This window comes from Nanorana parkeri, unplaced genomic scaffold, assembly GCF_000935625.1.
Source record: "Nanorana parkeri isolate BGI_ZX_2015 unplaced genomic scaffold, ASM93562v1 scaffold154, whole genome shotgun sequence".
In the NCBI taxonomy this organism is placed as follows: domain Eukaryota; kingdom Metazoa; phylum Chordata; class Amphibia; order Anura; family Dicroglossidae; genus Nanorana; species Nanorana parkeri.
The window spans coordinates 1,640,818-1,660,420 of NW_017306422.1; the positions used below are offsets into that span (position 1 = coordinate 1,640,818).

Consider the following 19,603-nt stretch of genomic DNA (forward strand, 5'->3'; position numbering starts at 1 on the left):
CCCTTGGCAGCATGCACAGTCAATGCTCCCCTTTTAACATCACTCAAACCCCCCTCCCTGCCTCAGGGTGTGAAAGGTGTAAGTACGCCCCTGATAGTAGTAGTTCTGACAAGACTGCGTTGTATTTCAGAGGTGTCACGATGCATCATGGCATAAACATTGGTAATACACAAACAATGAGCGAGTCAGGAAGCACAGTAGTACAGATTTTGTAAATGAATACACAGTTAAACACTTGTGTTAATAAGTGCTCTTAAACAATTTGAGTTCCGGGACCTTTTCCTCCCCAATACCACCCCCGTCTCCCCCTACCAATCCCCTCCCACCCCTGGTACATTGCAGCACATGCAGGAAAAAAACATCTGTTTGCGCAAATTGTTAGCATAATATTAGGATAAGAGCAAGTTGACATTGCAAGGGATACAAATTAGCATGACTGAAACATTTTCACGTTTGTATCTGCTTAAATTCTGAATGGCGGTGTTCTCGCTTATGTGAACAATTAATGCTTATGCAGTAAACACTGATCGATCAGCTCCTGTGCTTTCTGTTGAACCGCGATTGTCAATGACAGCTGGCAATTCCAGCACTGAAGCTATCTGGGACTTGCAGGAGCCACTGAGTCCAGATGTCTTTTTAAAACTGCATAGGAATGAAAAGCCAATTTACTAGAGACTATTACTTTGCATGCGTAATGGAGTTACTAGGCTCCAGTCTTCAGCATCTGATAGATATTAGGAGTGCACACCTCACTGTGCATGTGCAGCAGGTAGTGTTCATTTAAAAAAAATGAGGCTAGAGGCTAGTAAAAAGGGAATAGAGTTTTTTCAGCAGAAGAGACATACAAAGTGTCTTCTACCACAAAATAGTCCTCCTATCAATGTTCATTCAGTTCAGTTCTGCTTTAATAATCAGTACAAACCAGTTTAATTGCTTTCCTGCGCAGCTCCCATTCATTCCACTCATATGATCTGACAATGTTGGTCTCCATGAAGTGTGTATCAGTTTGCGTGCCGCTGTTACATTTGGTGATCGGTTTCATCAATAGTTTTTCAGTAGCTTGAGCCTGGTGTAAAATAAGCATTAGCATTAGAAAGCAGACATCCCTAAACATTTATAATTATAAATATTAGTCTGTGTCACTGCTACACAGCAAATCAGGCTTACTGAAGTACCCTCCAGCAGATAACTCTAGTAATTTGCATAAAAAAAGCTTGGAGGGATGGTAATGAAGCAATGTTAAATATCTGTACAATGCCTGCCCACACTACCTGCAACATTTGATTTTGATATGTCCTATGGAATTTTCTGTATTTGCTCAATCTGCATGATTTTTCAGAAAGTCACAAATGGTATACAGCACTCCCTGTTCATTTATTTCACTATTACCTGAGTTAGGCTATTCTGTAATTTATGATCATTTTAGAGTTAAAGTAAGCTCTAACGCTTCAGTTTGGCACTTTAACAAAGCTTTCATTCCCCAGTACCAGCAGCCAAACTGAGCAGAGTTTCAGTGACTCAGGAAAGATGAGTACATCCCAGATAGCAAGAAATTGTACTGCAAGTTTGAAAATGACTTGCTAAACTCTTGCAGACTTGCCAAGCTTCACAATTTTGTTGCACAATTACAGCAAGTCTGTATTGCAAGTCTCCAGGCCAGCGAGCTTGCAGAGCTCTTGCTAAGACCTGCAGGACTCTTGCTGTAGACTTGCCAGGCAAATTTGCTACAAATTCAAAAAGTGTCAACTAGAAGTTGTGCTGCAAGTGTTCTGCAAGTCTACAACTTGCCAGGAATATGTGCAGCAAGTTAACAAAATTACAATTTAGCCCCGACACAAGTTTGTGGCAAGTTATCCTTGCTATCTGGGATGGTGCCAGATTTGTAAGTAAACTAAATGACCCTTTTACTTTGCTTTGCATGGCCAAAGAAAAGGTTCATTTTAAACATTTAAAGTTTTAAATTCCTCGTTTTCAAGTTGGTCCCCGCAGAGCTCTTCCCCCCACCCCCTGCACAGATGCCTCCATTGGTGATGTATTGCCTCCATGTATTGGTGATGCTACATAGAGCGATATAGTGCGGAAATATGAGCGATATCGCTGCAAAAATCGCGCGATAAATCGCTCAATGTGAACGGGGCCTTAGTGAGAGTTACTGTTCTTCAAAAGGTCACAGGCAGGGCCGGCCTTAGGGGTGTGCGAGCCGTGCGGCCGCACAGGGCACCATGGCAACAAGGGCGCCGTGCATCACAGGAACAGGGAGATGAACTGTATTACACTGATTTTAGACTGTTACATATAACCCAATCACATCTCATAACACATATGAATCAGATGTCATAAAACATGCCAGATTGCTAGTATAATGCCCTAAAGTATATACAGTAACGTCTTTGAGTATCTGTGTAAACCCGTACTATAAAAAATTGTATTTGCTCTGCTAGTGGTAGCAATAGTTTTTTTTTTTACCTGGGCATAGGGGGTGATGGATGCAAACTGCTGATGCAGCTCTAATAACTGTATGAGCTCTGCAGACTGTTTTGCTTTCTCTCCAATCAAACTGATATAATGATCAGGATCTTGGGCAAACATGGAGGAAGCTTCCTTGGAGCTGAAAATATAATACTTTTCTCTGTGCTTCAAAATGCCAATGTTTGAGCTTCCTGTTAAAAAAAGAAATCTGTAAGATTGATAGAAACGAATATTCAACAAGAATAGCAGAGTGTTGAAATGCATCATGAAAGTGGATTTGTTTTAGGAATATATGGAGAATATATGGAACATTTACAGCTAGTGGTTCTAGAAGCTAGATTTTCAGCTGAGCCCCCAAGTTATGCCAAGGCTGGGAAGAGAAATCTCTACCAAAGTCCTAGAGGGCAGTGAAGACCCAACAGGTGAATAAACCCGGTCATGCTTCACCCAAAATTAGAAATCTGTTTTGTTTGAAATTACTCTTTACGTTTTCATCCAATCTATTATGGTGACTTATGATGTTGTTTTAATAACAGTATTTTATTGCGCTTCTTGCATCAAGCACTTAAAGCATTGTAGAGAAAATGATAAAAGTAAAATATTAAAAAGAAAAAGGCTTGAAAAAAAACAAGTGAATCTTTAGGGCATGTTGCCCAGTAATGGAGTTTCTCATACTGAAATTGTGAGTTTTGTGTTGATGGGACTGAGCATATTGCCACCTACAGACTTCAGATGGTCACCAGTCATGCATGGATGATCTAGCTAACTGACTGTTCCTTCATACGAAACTGTGTACTACAGACATGCACATTCACATGTATGTGCTTGTATATATGGAGGAGGGAGAGGAAGCACTCAGTAGACATGTCTGGTGCTAGCCTATTTTGGAGGAAACTAATAAGTATAGGTCACACAAATCCAACCTGGCTTATCAACTCTATCCCTTGAGAAGGCTCAGTTATGGCATATCTAGCAAGGTTGGGGGTTTCATACAGAAAAATGATTCTTTCCCAGTTTATCCATACCCAGCTTGACTGGGCGAATTAATGAACGTCTGTACACCTTAATAATTTTGCCCCATTAAACACAGTGTTTATTCATAGTGTATATTGTTAATCTGTAACTACCGAATGTCCAGTTTATTTACATTAAAACAGGTCACACCTGGTAACAAGAGGCCATCTTTTGTAGCAACAGTATACCCGCAAAATCCACGGTACTGAATTGGGAGGCGTTCATAATTAGCTGTGTTTTCTGGGAAATACCACTCCTGTGTTGGAAAATCTGATGGCTTTATATGAGTCCCTAAGTAAAAAAATAAACCAATTTCATTAATAACTGAAGTAAATGGTGAAATTAAAACAAGAATGTTAAATTGTCATGTACAGTCATGTGAAAAAGAACAAAAAACGGTTGCAAGCACTGCCCTGTGCGCTGACCAAAGAAGTTACTTCAGACCATATGTAAAAAAGGATATTAATATTTTTATTGAAGATATTTAAACTAAACATAGGAAAATATTGCACCATCTCCCAAAACCACTTTAAAAATTGGCAACGTTGTCATTTCATTCATGTGCAAAACATTAATTCCCAAAGGGGTTAACCCTGAGTCCACCATCTGGGGTATGTATAATATCTCTATGGATTAATCTGCCCATCAAACATTTGTTTACAGTCATGTGAAAAACTAGGTACACCCCATGTAAACATGTAAATCGTTGACTTTTTTTCAACTTATCTGAACAGGCAACATTAGATTTTCATTGAAACAGATAAAAGTGATATACTTGAAAAAAAATTGCCTTTTCATTTATTTATGCAACAACAATATTAACAGATGTAATGGTGTGCTGTGTAAAATAAAGTAAACCCTTGGCCTCAGAAGCTGGTATTGCCCCCTTTAGCACAAATTTATTCTTGCAGACCTTTTGCATACCTGCCCACTGGTCTCTGACATCAACTCGATGAGATCTCTAACCACTGCTCAATACAAAATGTCATCAGTTGCAAGCATGATTTAGTTTATGAGCTGCCCATTTTAAATCCTCCCTACAACATTTTAATGAGATTCAAATCAGGGCTTTGACCAGGTCAATCCGTAACCCTCTATTTATTTTGCCTGAGCCATTCCTTGGTGGATTTGTTAGTGTGCTTTGGATCATTATCATGGTTAAAGATCAATTTCTGGTACAGCCTAAATTTTTGGACAGATGACCTCATCAAGCACACCAGATATCTACCAATCTATATTGCACAGTTATTACAAAGAATTTTCCACCTTTCCATTGATTTGGTGTGCTATATACTTGGGATCTTCACCAATTCTTATTAAAAGCGGCCTTGCATTGTGCCAGTCCAGATTCTACAGCACTCCTCGCAGGCAAAAGTAGGGACAATTCATTTTTCTACTTCTGAATAAATAGCATATCAGGCACTCTGTACTCTGCAGGTTAGTGAAGAACTAACAGGTCCTCTTTAATTTGCTAACATTAATTTCCATTCATATTTTTAGCTATTCATTTTTTAAGACTGCTAGTGAGTTTAAGATTTCTAACTCAAACAAGGAAAATATAACAGTACACCTTAGTGTACAGTACACCTAATAATGAGATTTACGTTATATCATCTAGTTGCATTTAAAGAAAGATGGAACCTGACTTATTTCTTACCTTCACTTTCTTTATTCCTTTCCTCGTCAGTTTTTATTGTTAAATCAATTAATAGTGGCTGGATGAAGTGATCAGGGAAAAGCTCTTCATGGAGTCCTAGAAAGGGCTGCAGGTTTGAACTCATATTGCTAAGAACGCTTAATAGCACAATTTCATCCTGGAAGCTGTTCCACAGGTTAGATAGTGACATGAAGAGTGGCTGAAAAAAAGACAGATATAACCTATATAGCCAGAGAGTTTATAAATAATTTAGTCTTGTTCTCTACCATACATTACACAGAATAGGACTAGAGTTATACTAGGCTATAGACCAATACATTATAACTAAACAGCTTCATGAGACCAGTTATCGGTTCTAATTTCATCATACAATTTCACAGATTTAGTAAGTCTGGACATTTTTTTAAAGTAGGATGAATTAAAGCGACCATTACATTTTATTACCTATGTTAATGTGTCAGTAAAATGGGTAGATATCAGTTTATTTAAATCACATCTGTCCAGTCTTGTCCATTTATGGCGGAGCCTTAGGCAAGTTCAGCACAGAACAGATGCAGATTGCTCACATTCTGTGCATTATGTCTAGTTATCATTGTAGGAAAGTTATTATAGGTAAATCCACACACTTCAAATGTCACACTCTGACCTCTCTAAGACTAGACCATTCCATTGCAATAATCTGGCTGTGGAGGGTTTAAAAGCAAATAATAACAAGTGCAAATAACCATCAAAAATAATTTTTGGCCCCTTTTACTCAGGCACCATCCGTTCCATTCAGCAGGGGATCCATGCACAGATCCGGTGCTGATTGGAGCAGTATGGAATGGATGTCAGTCTTATGATATCTGTGTCAGTTCCGTTTTTTTCCTCCACCTTGCAATGGAGGAAAAAACGGAGATGTATTGATCTATGTTGGTCTTTGGGCAGTTAGGTGTCAGCAGACATGTGTCTGTTTACATCAGACTACCTCTGATCAGCTATAATCAGGTCCACTAAAATTGAACTCTGTTTCATTTTTTTTCCAGACCTAGACTGGGTCAAGGGTAATCAGATGTAAACGGACGCACATCCATTTAGAACTGGCTGCCCATAGACTAATACTGGGCTTCTGATTAGATCCACCTGGAAAACTGACATTTAGACCTGATTGGACCACCAGTCTGAAAGAGGCCTATGGCTGTTCCCTGGGATTATACCTAAAAAGGGATATCTGTAATCTGCAAACCCACTGAAAAAGGAAAATTCCCTTATCTTTGCATGGGTTTCCCCCAGGTTCTCAAGTTTCTTCTCACAATCCAAACTCATGACTGAAGGTATTTATTTATGTTTACTTCCTCCCAAAACGATTGACTTAGTGAAATTAGATGTTTTATAACAGTGTAACAATCTATGAACTCTCTGAAGTGATGTGTAATCTGTTTGTGCTATATAAATAATGGAAATATCCTTTAAATGTAAGCAGATTTAGTGACAGGTTCAGGGGTGTAGCAACCTGACAAGGAAAGGTAGCGCCTCTTTAATAATTAATGCCATATCTGCCTGACTATGGCAAATCCAAGGTTGAAAGCACTGCATAATGTCTGTCTAGTATGTGTACTAGCTCTTTAAAATAAAGCTATTGTTTGTTTTTTTTTGGTCTCCTCTTGAGTAAATGAATGTCTGCCATCTTACAATAAGCTGTTTCTATGAAGGGATGAAGGAAGATTCCACAGTGCAATATTGTAATCTCTAAAGTGCATTATAACATAGACATCAACACATTTTTGATGTTGTATTTTGTTTAGAATTAGGTTATTGAAATGATTCATATAGATATGCAGCTGGTAAAAAAAATACAATGTATTAATAAATAGACGGATATGACAGCTGTCATTACTTACATAGACCTGTGCTGTGGGAACTGCAGTCTTTGACCGGACTGTATCTCCTAATTGTTCCATTTGTGCCCAGTACTGCTTATCAATCAAATCAACTTGTTGGGCACATGTGATGATATCTGACTAAACAAATAAAATAAACACACATCACTGTCTCATTTTAATGGTCTGGCATAATAACTGACCATAGACTAGTGTAATTATATGGTTATATGATTACAATGCAGTTCACTCCAAAAATCTGTGCAAAGTACAGTCATCCACAGAAACCAACAGAAATCCATATTTCTCTACTGCGAAAACAGTAAACTAAAATCAAATTGTCTTCTATGGGCTACTGTACTTCACACACTATTAGAACTATGCTTTTGGAAAATAGATTTGTTTTCTAGACAACACCGAGAACTGAAAAAGTTTAACTTGGGTACAAAACAACCAGCAAGGATATTGCTTGACAGCCAAAAGCAGGTCTAATCCTACCAAGTCAAAAAAACTTGCCTAGGCTGAGATGATGTCATCAGTCTGCTGCAGACAGAAGGAAACATTTCCTCAGTCTCCTCTTCCCCAGTCAGGCCCCTTTAAGTTGGGTGCCTTCAGTTCTAATCCACAGAGGATCCATGCATGGATTCTCTGCTGATCTTAACAGATGTCACAATGGTGCGTTGCGATAGAGGAAAAAGCTGAAATTACCAGACCTGTGTTGGTCTATGGGGAATCGGATGTAAACGGACATGTGTCAGTTTACATCAGATTACCTCCCTTCCGGCGTGGTCAGGTCATGGAAACAGAACTCAAAACCATTTGTTTTTCCAGACCTGGATGAAGCCGGGGGAACCGGATGTAAACGGACGCATCCCTTTAGATCTAGCCCATAGACTAACATCGGGCTTTCGATGGACCTGATCGGAATGCCCATGTCAAAGGGGCCTTATCAGGCTGTAGAATTTTGTAACTTTGTAGCAAATCATAAAAGTGAGAGGCTTCAGCTGGGGAGTAATCTACATTAAAGGAGAACTATGAGGTGGGTGCTTTTCACTCACCACATAGTTCTAGCCGACCTGTGACAATGAGACTGTCACAGGTCGGCTTAGTAGATCGGGAGGTGAGCGAACACATACCGGCGTTCGCTCACCTCTCGATCCTGTCACGGCTCTCTGCCGTGACAGGGGAGGGGCTGGATTCCCCCCGCTCCGATCCGCCAGCGCTGACTGGCGGAACGGACGGGGCGGGTACAGCTGGCTCTGCCTCTAGATAGACAGAGCCAACTGTCAGTCACGCAGCTGGGCGCATCCAGACATAATTGTCGGGATCCGCTTCAGCTGCGGCGTCTCAGTATACCGCGAGCTACAGCTCGCGGTATACTGAGCCTAGGGTGACGGGAGGACGCTAGTTTGTGTCCTCCCATTACCCTAGGCTGGGTTCACACCTAGGCGTATTGAATATGCGCGCTTGTCTTCGCGTCGCGCGTTTCCGTGGGCTACTTGGCTGTATCCCAATGGAAACGCGAGACCAAAACGCCCCAAAGAAGTACATGTATCGCGTTTTGTATCGCGTTCGGACGGGCGGAAATACGGCAAGGTGTGAACCAGACCCATTGAATACAATGGGAATTAGATGTTTGAGCGTTTTGTAGAGCGTTTGTCGAGCGTTGAACGCGCTACAAAACGTTCAGGTGTGCACCAGGCCTCAGGAGAACTATGGGGAAAAGCCTTAACCCCATAGTTCTCCTTTAAGCATTTGTGAACACAGCCAATTACTATTTCAGATTTTACATGACTGTGTCATATCTGAGCCAGCATTCATTCTAGGAAGTAGATAATGATCCTGAATAATGCCTAAAACAAGGATGGCACAGTCCTTCTGGAAAGAAAAGCAGATGAAGGCATTGTTAGGAAGAGTACTGCAATCTTTGTGAGCACTTAACATGACAAAATGTAATGTAAGCTATATCCATTTTAATCAAAATATTTAGGACAACTTTTAATAGAAACCGCACACTAAACCACATACGGCACTCACCAAAATAATATTTAAAAAGGCCTCATGCTGTCTTGCATTGTAAAGTGCTTCTTTCATCTGGCTTAAATTGAGAAGATTGTTTTTGGCCTGTTTTTCATGCATCTCTTCTAAGATAGCTGTGTATTTGTATATCATCTCCCGAGATGACAGGAGCTCTGAATCAATGTGCTTTGTGGTAGCTGGTATTGCCTCCTTTAGAACAGTGGGCACTATCAAGGCAAAGTGTCTGTTTATTTTCAGTTTTAGTGGAAAGCATGAACAATAAAACTAACAATTTATTAAGAAAAGTACAAGCAGTCATACTCTGATCAGTACATTGGAAGCCCAGACTATGAATAACCTGCTAAAACCAGGTACAACATAAATGTACCAAAAAACAATGGAACAAAATAGTAGAAAGGTATCTGAAAACAAAATAACAATTGGTCAACTGTTTATTGCAAAGAGGATAACTACAGCTTTGCTAAATGTGGATCTGACATCTATGTTATTTTAGTTTCTACCACTTCTGTTTAAATACAGCAGGTTATTTATTTTTCTTCTAGACCGTGGACATTGTAAGCGACAGCTCAGAGTTTTCAATGTCCTCTAATATAGGAAAGAAAACACATCCAATGGTTATATTTAAAATATATATTTATGCTGGTTCTAAAAGGAGTAGTGTGGAAGATCTGAAGATGTCTTTTAGATATGGTAGGTGCATCTGTTAATAGGTGAATTCCAGTTAATAACATTTTCCCATATTTCAATTAACTTTGTTTCGTTTGTGGGAGCAGCTTTCACCTAACTCATTTTAAAAAGGAAATAAAGCTTTTGTAAAAATAACTTGAATAAGGTGGAAGTAGCTACAGTGGCTGTCCATATACCTATTATGCTAAGCTTAACTAGGACAAATCCCCAAAATTATTGCAAAAGAGTGAAGAAGAAATCTTTGTAGTCAGTTTTCCATAATCTTTTTATCTTATTGCTATTAAGGATCATATACAGGTATATAAAATGTTATTTCAACTAGCAAAGAGATTAAAATGGAAACAAATGTGGAAAAACAAGGATCACTTTGCAGAAGATCTGCAAAGAGAAAATTCAACGTAGGGTATGCATTCTCAAAAACAACCATGGAAAAATTATCACCACAGATGGAAATGAGATCAAGCAAAGATGAAAAAAGTATTTGCTGAAAACCTTTATACCAAAAACATTAACTGTAACACTTTTTTCTAGACCAGCTACACAAAAAAAACCCTTCAGTGATGAAAGATGAAGATTGGCACCAGGGGCGTAACTAGAAATCCCAGAGCCCCATAACAAAATTTTGTAAGGCCACCCCTTCCTCCACCGCAACGAAACCCCGCCCCCATTTTAATAGAAATACGCTGATCAGCACATTTTTGAGCGTTTTTAATTGTGTTTCAGCACTGAAACGCGACTAAAAACAGCCAAAAATGCTCTTTCAAAAATCGCGCGGAAACCACGAGGAAACGCGTCCACCCTGGTTTGAATGGCGCCTGAATGAGGCCTAACACTTTACTTTAATACTGCCACACCAATGAGAGGCTGAGGAAAGGAGATTATAAAAAAAAATGAAGGAGCGCTAAACTGTAGATAAGCGATTTATGTTATAAATGGTTTTTGCGCTGTGTTGGTGTTTGTGTTGTGGTAAAATGATACAGGCGTATATTTAATTACAACACGCGGTATCACAACGCACAGCAATGCGTCACAAAGCTTTGCCATGCGCTGCCACAGTTAAATTAATGTTTTTTTTACAAAAGAAACAAATCATGCACTGCGATGCATTCTAACAACGCACTGCAGTGGCGTACACCACAATACGGTGCACGTGTATGTTATATGTGTGTGTGTGTGGGGGGGTTGTGCTTTTTTTTATTTAAACATTTTTATTTGATTTTTTAATTATTATTATTTTACTGTTGGGGGGGCTTTGGGGAAATATTAGGGGTCTAAACAGACCCCTGACATTTCCCTTTTGAAATAGAAAAAGACATTGAGGACACAGAGTCCTCAATGGTTTTTTCTGCAGCCTCAGCACTCAGTGAATGGTAAGTACTCAGTACAGAGGCTTCCCATTTATTCAGAAACTGCTGATAGTAAGATATTTACTATCAAGCAGATTCTCAATGGGGAAAAGCCTGTGTACTGAGTGCTTCTCCCCATTGAGAAATTCATGAATGAACAGGAGGTGATGAAAAATCACCTCCTGTTCATTCATAACTGGGGACACGTATGTGTCCCCAGTTATTTACAAACACTGGAGTGTTACAAACCCTGATATTACCAGCAAAATTATATTACAGACTATTAAAAGCAGACTAGAACCTTATAAAGAAACGTAAAAAAACAGAGGGGGATGGAACTTTAGCTAAATATCAAGAAAACTAAGGTTATGACAACAGGAAAGACGGCTAACTTAAAAGTTGATGGTGAAGACATAGAAATAGTTGGCAGCTTCTGTCTCTTTGGATCAATTAACAAGAAATGATCCAGCAGTCAAAAAATACAATGCATGTGGGCACTTGGAAGAATGAAAGACCTTCAAAAGTACTGTTGTGTCTATAATTACAAACATCAGAATTGTCCACAGCATGGTATTTTATGTCGTTCGCTATGGTTGAGCAAGCTAGACAATGAAAAAGCAAGACAAAAAAAAAGTATTGATGCCCTTGGACTTTGGTGTAGGCAAGACATTCTAAGAATACCAGGATAGCAAGGAAAACAAATAGATTCTTCAACAAAAGCAAGCTTTTTATTTGAAGCCAAGATGATTAGGCTTAAGTTGTGTCATTTTGGACATATAATGGGAGGGTACCAACTTGCTAGAAAGACAGTTATGCTTGGAAAAGCTGAAGGAAAAAGAAGCACAGCCAGCAATAAGGTGGATGGATACAGTCAAACAAATTATGAACACGCTGTTGCGAAGATTTAACCATGTGGTCATCAGGATTTGACATTGACTTGATGGCACTTAATAATAACAATAATAAATTATTATTATTTCACAGAATCAGTTAAATAAATGGTACATTCTAAGGATTGGCTTAATTGTTACACCTCTTGTTATGATAGGCGGAGACTACATTTTCTTTATTCCAATAGATTTTTAATGTTAGGCTATTGATAACTAAAATACCTACATTTCATTATGGCTGTGTGGTATCACAGAACATTTATAGTACACAACGACTCCTAAATACTTACGATCATCGATACCCTCGCCCCCTTTTCCACAGTTTTTGTTAAACAAACGGATGCCAGTGACTATCATAGTGAGTTCCTTCAGTTGTCGCTCTTTATCCTTCTTTACTAAAGACAAAAAAGTTCCCAGTTCTGTCTGTGGAAAGACGCTCTGAAGAGCAGCTAAGAAAACAAAGGAATTCAGATCACAAATAAGCATACATTGGGCATGACAGTTTTCCATTGACATTGTCATTATTAGTCAAAACAGCAGAACTGACATGACACTCAAGAACTGACATGACACAAATATGTTTCCATAAAGCCCCCATACAGTTACAAAATATAAATGACACCGGATTTATAATGACTATGCATTTTGATCCCTCCTGTTCCACCATATTATCAGCACAAATATCAAATATGGGGTCCCAGCATCACAATGGGTACATCTGCATTGTAGCTTTCAATTAACTTGATCATGTATTTTTTATTGCACTGACCTGTGGCTTCTCTAACAACTTTGATATCAGTCGGGGAGCCGAGGCCAGATCTAAGGAGCACATAGCTAACAATTTTGCGATATAGACTTTCCAACTCCTCAGATGTACGAGCTCGGCTGTCAGTGATCTCCCTGCTCACAGATGCAAGTCTAGATTCCAGGACACGATGGTGCTCATCTAAAAACTCTCCTGTAAAATACAAAGTGTCAGATTGTTTTTAAATAACATAATAAAAGACAACAGAGCAAAATATAGGGGTCTATTCACTAAGCTGCCGTAGGCAGCCGAGTGAATGACCAACCTGAAGTGAAGTGAGCCGAACACTGTTCGGCTATTCACTTCAGGCTGGTACGGCTAATTTCAACCATATATCGGCTGAAATCAGCTGTACATCGGCTTGCTTCGCGTGGCTTCGGGTCGGCCGAACATGCTCAGCATGTTCGGCCGACCCGAAGTGCAGAAGGAGTTCGACTCAGCTGATCCAACATCTGGATCGGCTGAGCCGAACCTACGGCAGGCTACTCACTGCTGTTCGGGCTATTCTGAAAGATGCTGTTCTGCTCGGTCCCTCAGAGGTACGAGCAGAACAGAAAAAGAGTGAAAAAAGTTAAAAAAAGTAAATAGAAAACGATTGTGCGGAGCTAGCAGTGACAGCTAGCTCCGCCCAATAGTTTCCTATTGTCCGACGGCTCTGCTGCTGTCAAAAAAAAAAAAACTCTCCCAGGCGCTCTGGGAGCCTCCCGGCCAGATCCTTCGGCAGCTTCTTGAATAGACTCCATAGTCACTTCAGTCACACTGGATTAACATTATATATACGGTATTTATATGTTGTAGGTAAGATCTTTCAGTGGAGATCTACCACTTATATCATGGCATATCTCTTTTGGCATATCTCTTTTATACAAATTGATCTGTAACACATTTTTTTTAATTAAAGGAAATCTATCAGGATAGAAACAAAGGAGCTGCCACTGTAAGTTGTGCTGGCCTATTGGGAAATGATTGTAATGTTATCAGTTCTTTCTATACTATAAGATATGGATTAAAACTTTGCATGGTTACCATACAAAATATGTCTGTTTGATAACAACCCTCCATTTTGTGTTTACGTGGTTTTTTCCAACACTCAGACTGTACTTTTATCTGTAACTTCTAAGTGTTTTTAATATACAGTTTGAGCCTTTTTTTTTTTGCATCTCAACACAGATCGTCTCTGCCAGCCTCTTTCAGCTGCTTCTTATCTATATTCACTTGCTCCAGAGGCAGCTGCACATCATTACTCTGGACTGGCTTTCTGCTGGTGACAACAGTGGACCATGCCTGTAGTCTCCACCAGGGTGACAACACAGGAGACAATTGTTACCCAATACCAGGAATTGGCTAGAGAAGGACCTTCATGACAGTATCACCCAAAAATGTTTTTATTGAAAACCTAAAAACAACTTTTTAAATTACAGTATCATATTAAATGATCTTAGAATGTTGGACTATATTGCAAACAACATTATACAGCTCTATGTTCCATGGTTTGTGTATTATAATTTAATACTAAATATTTTTTATTTTTTTTAACTATAAATGAATTAAAACTATTTCTGATAATTTCGGAAATGGAAATTCGGGTTCGTTTGCATTCATTATGTCTGTCATTCGGAATTCGGATACATCTGAATGTCCGAATTTCCGAAAATTCGTCCGAATTTCGATTCGGAACGAAACGGATCGCAAATGTCTAGTTTTTAGTAAAGCTGCCAAACTACAGGGAAAGTACATTTTAATATTTACCTCTACTTGTATAATTCATGTCAAAATACACTTGCATCTTTATTGTTTCCAGGGAAGGACTTCTTGTGTCAAGCAATCTGTCCACACAAAGCTAAAATAAAACAGAAAGATAACTAATACGTCTTTGTGGCAAACATAATTTAATTCAGACTTGTCTTATAAACACATTTAAAGGTTTATTCAACTCAAAATTAGACTCTGGTGCGTTGGACCTTGTCATGTTCTTTTCATGTTTCTCAAGGAACAAAAAGGAACGATCTACATGCCAATGTTTTCAGACCCACTATTCTGCTGCCACCAGTTTTCACTCTTCAGGCTGTATTCGTATTGTAAACTTAACTGAATACAAAACTTTTAAGGGGCACTGCACCCCTCTTTTTAATTTACTGAGCAACGTTTGCAGACCATAATAGGCTACTTTCTACATTATGGTGACCTAAAGTGATTTTACAGTATATGCGAATACAGTTCAATGCTGTTAAATTGTCCCCCCTGTTATTCCTAGCAGGCCAAATGCCTAAAGAGCCAGGGAGTACTTGTGGGAACTTTTCCAAAGCCTTTGCCAAATGTATAACAATTCCCTGCATCCACTGCCATGATGTCACTTTTGTTTCTGAAGTACTTGGCAATTTGTAGCTATTCTTCATATGACTGAATGGCTATGTAGAGGGGCAATTCAAACAGTGAACCAACTGCTGAGAACACAAGAGATGTCATGCCAAGTTTCAAAGTGATATAACCCCTGTTGGTGCTGTGCACTACCAAACAGGTCAGGAACACTATGGGGAACATCCATCAATTCAGTGTCCACCAATTCAGAATCATACTTCAGATCTTACACTGAAGCCTAGCGAATATTTTTTATATACTAGCACCCTGCAGAAGACAAAATTAGTTGATGGTATAATGGCACTTAAAAGACAAGGTTCTAGCAATCACTACACTGTGCATGTAAAAAAGTCCAACGCGATTTCTGTTGTCAGCCATTTTACTTTACTCCGACTCTTATAACTCATTCCAGTGAGAGAAGCAAGACGTCTGTGGTTAGGTAATAAAAAGGAGCATGATCAATGAAAACAGGCTGAAAGAACCTAGGGAAACCCGTACATTGTGATTAATTATCTAACCAGTACTAGAAAATGTTTACCTGTGCTACTATAGGCAAATACACAGAGCAAATCACAATGGGGGTAGACACGGGTATATATTCTTTGTTCAACCTGAGGGCTGAACAAAGAAAATGACTTACTTGAGTGTGGATGGAAGAATCCCTCTGTCAGAATACCCGAAAAAGCTTGCAGCTGATTGGCCAAGAATTTTCCAACCTGCTCCTTCGATCAGCTGATTGCGGGACGGAAAGGTGCCGGCAGGGGCACTCACTGTGCGAATTTCGTCCAGTTCATTAAGAACTGGCTGAAATTCTCACCATGTATAGCCTATAGGGAATAGTTATTTGTTGCCCAGTGCTACCTGTCATAATATTTGTTTATTTTCACATCAAAACTGCAAAAACATTTTGAAGCTTTCTTAGAAGAAACCTTTTATACACCAGATTCATGTTTTAAAATTATGTGTTGGGGCACCTCTGGTGAGTGCCAACTGTCCACTAGGATGAACATATTTTCACTGGCAGACAGTCATAACTCCAGTGACATTATCAGTCACTACCAAGAACAGCGAGACTCAGCTTTATTTTTTATTTATTTTTACATTTAACAGTTTTATATTTGTTTTTCACTGTCGTACAATCTAAACATTTAATACCATACATGATAAATGGCTTCCAGAGCATGTAGATTATTTAGGGTATGCAAAGAGACCGCACGGTATAGCAGCTTACTTTACAGCTCTGTTGTCTGACTCATTCCTAGTCTGAAAGGGGATGAGTCATTGTTTCAAACTTTGATAGCTCATTCCAGTTCTGGAAGAGAAGCTGGAAAGCAATCATGATGAAAAGGAACAAAGAGCTCCAACTGCTGGCTGGATAAAAAGCTACATAGAATAACAATATGTGATAAGTTTACCTGTCTAGAAACATTTTTCATTCTTTATTTTAGTCTTGAGCATGATAAAGAAAAAAAAATGCACAAAACCAAAATACATTCCTTTTAGGCCTCATTCACACTGCCGTATAATGGGCTACGCATAGGTGCGGGCAGCATATGCAAATAAATGGCTCCACACACACAGCTGCGTATAGAGCCGTATTTTTGCACTGCGTAAAGTTGCGCCAAAACAAAAATGAACCGAGATGCGTCCAGGCTCGGAATTTCTGCGTATTTTACGCGCGCACATATACGCGTATGTGCGCGCGTATGCATTTACAGTACATTACATTTTCTATGAAAAATTATGCATATACGCGCATAATCACATATGCGCACATAAATATGCACATAATGTAAAGGATGTCACCAGCACACCAAGCTGTTTTTGTTCGGCAAATGTCCATTTTACTGACAAACAAATTGAATGGCATTGTTTGTCATTAAAATGGACATTTGCAGAACAAAAATAGCTTGGTGTGCTGGTGACATCCTTTAAATTTTTCATATTATCTCACGGCGCCACCGTGGTCACTGCGAGCACCCATTTGTTTATTTTTTCCAAAAATCCGGTAAGGAGTGCAGCAAGATACATATATTTCTCTAAATATGCGCATATACACGACTATACGCATTTACAAATATGCATACAACTTTGCTCTTGCGTTGTGTGTGAATGAGGCCTTAACCTCCCTAGCGGTAATCCCGAGTCTGGCTCGGGGTGAACTTTCAATGCTAGGAGCGGTAACCACCAGGGAGGTTAACCAAGACATTAATATTTTTTGAACAAAAATAAATATTAGTGGTTTACTGGTTACCTTAATGAGCTTCTGTACATCATTCTTTGTGAGAATTCGGTCCACATTAAAGCCATTTCTTGAGTCTAATACTATAGCCTTTACCTAAACAATGTTAAAAGAAAATACACAAAACAATATCAAGTAAGTTAATGTATATCACCTTTCCAAACTCCATGGGCATATACAGAGGGTAACAGATAAGCACAGTATTAAACTAGGACCTTTCCAAACTCCATGGGCATATACAGAGGGTAACAGATAAGCACAGTATTAAACTAGGACCTTTCCAAACTCCATGGGCATATACAGAGGGTAACAGATAAGCACAGTATTAAACTAGGATAGCTAGATAGGATAGGGTGTCCAGGATAAGAGTCTAGCATGGATTATAGTGGTGGTGGTTGGGGGTAAACACACTTTTTCACATAGAGTCCTCAATCTTTTTTTCTGCAGCCCCTGTTATGCATGCACAGCAAGCCTCTACACTGAGTGCTCCTGTTCATTCATAAACTGTGGAGATAGTATGTTTACTATGTTCACAATCATGAATGAACAGGAAGTGATGTAGAGCACTTCTTTTTCATTCATAATTGTTGACACAGTAAACATACTGTGTCCTCAATTATTTACAAGCACTCAGCGATCAGCTGATCACTCACTGTTTGTAACCGCTCTCCAGCCTGACTGGCTGTCACAGAAGGCTAAACCGGCGTTGGGAGGGAAGGAGAGCTTGGTCTCCTTTGACAGTTGACTCCTCTCCCACACCACCGGCTCTGTCTCCTGTGACAGCTGACAGCTGTCTCCTCCCACACACCTCTCTCCTAGTTTGTCACAGGAGGCTGAGTAGGGCGGTGTGAGAGGAGAGCTCGGTGTCCTTTCACATGCCGCTCACAACGCTCCCTGCCTCTCTTGGCCTACTTTCTCTACTCCCCGCTGTTCTGTGTCAGAGGGGACACAGAGCAGCACCCAGCGAGGAGGAGAGAAACTAGAGATGCACCGCAATTTTGTCCGAAAGATGGTACTTTCTACATTTTGCCCAAAGCACCATTTTCAGCCGGTATGTTTCGGAGGCCAAAATTCCGGTGCATCCCTACTATAAACATAATGCAAGCACAGAAAATCTTAATGTGCCAAAAATATAGTATGCTGTCACCTTCCTTCTTGACATTACAACACAGCTCTGAATTCCTAAGCATGTGGTGTCAGCCCAGCCTACTTAATTTCTGATGGATTACAAAAAACACATATGTGTTCTTTGACCATATATATGCATTTCAACTGTGAAATTAGCTGTTTGCCTGGAGCTCAACATTAATTGTTTAAAATAATGTTTTTTAAAAATGATGATAAATTTTAAGTGATTACTGTGAAAACAATACACAGGCATAGCTGTAGAGGTCACTTACCACAAATGCTACTATGGTTTCAGATACCGTGTGCCCCTTTTCAGCACATTCTTGAGCAATTTCCCGTATAATATTTTTTATTACACTTTCAGCCTGAGTATGCGACATTCTGAGGAAAAAACAAATGTTTTACATTATTAGATCAGAGTCCAACAAAATACCATGGCCTATTACCATATTTCTGCTAGCTAGTAAGAACCAACCTGAAATCAGACTGCAAGCTGGTGAAGAAGAGCCAAACTGAAAAACACCAGAAAATGAACCGAACAGGGTTACCAACCCCCAAACAACTTCTTTTATTGACAAAAATTAGAAAATGTATTGCCGAAGCACATCTTTAATGGCAACCACAGAGACTCATATTACAACCTTATATAGTTAAACAGTATGAACAAGTATACTGCCTTGCTTTAAAGTTAAATAAAGTGACACTAAACTCAGGAGTTAAATCCTAAAAATGCATTCAAGCAACTTAAAGTATAATTAAAAGAGAACTATGGGGTAAGTGTTTCCCCCCATAGTTCTCTTGAGGCTCAGCTCGCAGTATACTGAGATCACCGCACCCGGGATGGATCCCGACATTACTGTCAAGATCCACTCAGCTGCGTGAGTGACAGCTGGCTCTGCCTATCTAGAGGCAGAACCAGCTGTCCCCGCCCCCTCCCCTTCCATTCCTCTACTCAGCACTAGAGGACCGGGGAGGGGGAATCCCTGCAGGGAGCCGTGAGTGACAGTCACTGCTCTCTGCAGGGAGATGATCGAGAAGTGAATGAGTGACAGTATGTGTTTGCTCACTTCCCGATCTATTGAGCCGGCGTGTGACAGTTTCATTGTCA

General features: G+C 39.6%; 1 protein-coding gene across 1 annotated transcript in view; it reads right to left on the minus strand.

Annotated features, from left to right (window-relative positions):
- CFAP206 (cilia and flagella associated protein 206) overlaps window positions 1-18,875 on the minus strand; it is a 19,872-nt gene extending 997 nt beyond the window's left edge. Inside the window, exons 1-11 of the mRNA XM_018554352.1 lie at window positions 18,768-18,875; window positions 17,380-17,463; window positions 14,517-14,607; window positions 12,732-12,920; window positions 12,253-12,411; window positions 9,037-9,245; window positions 7,021-7,140; window positions 5,141-5,339; window positions 3,634-3,774; window positions 2,467-2,660; window positions 923-1,066 (exon numbers count right to left, since the gene is read on the minus strand). Coding sequence (XP_018409854.1) covers window positions 923-1,066; window positions 2,467-2,660; window positions 3,634-3,774; window positions 5,141-5,339; window positions 7,021-7,140; window positions 9,037-9,245; window positions 12,253-12,411; window positions 12,732-12,920; window positions 14,517-14,607; window positions 17,380-17,463; window positions 18,768-18,875 — 1,638 coding nt within the window. The remainder of the gene's footprint in view (window positions 1-922; window positions 1,067-2,466; window positions 2,661-3,633; window positions 3,775-5,140; window positions 5,340-7,020; window positions 7,141-9,036; window positions 9,246-12,252; window positions 12,412-12,731; window positions 12,921-14,516; window positions 14,608-17,379; window positions 17,464-18,767) is intronic.
- Between the last annotated feature and the right edge of the window lie 728 nt (window positions 18,876-19,603).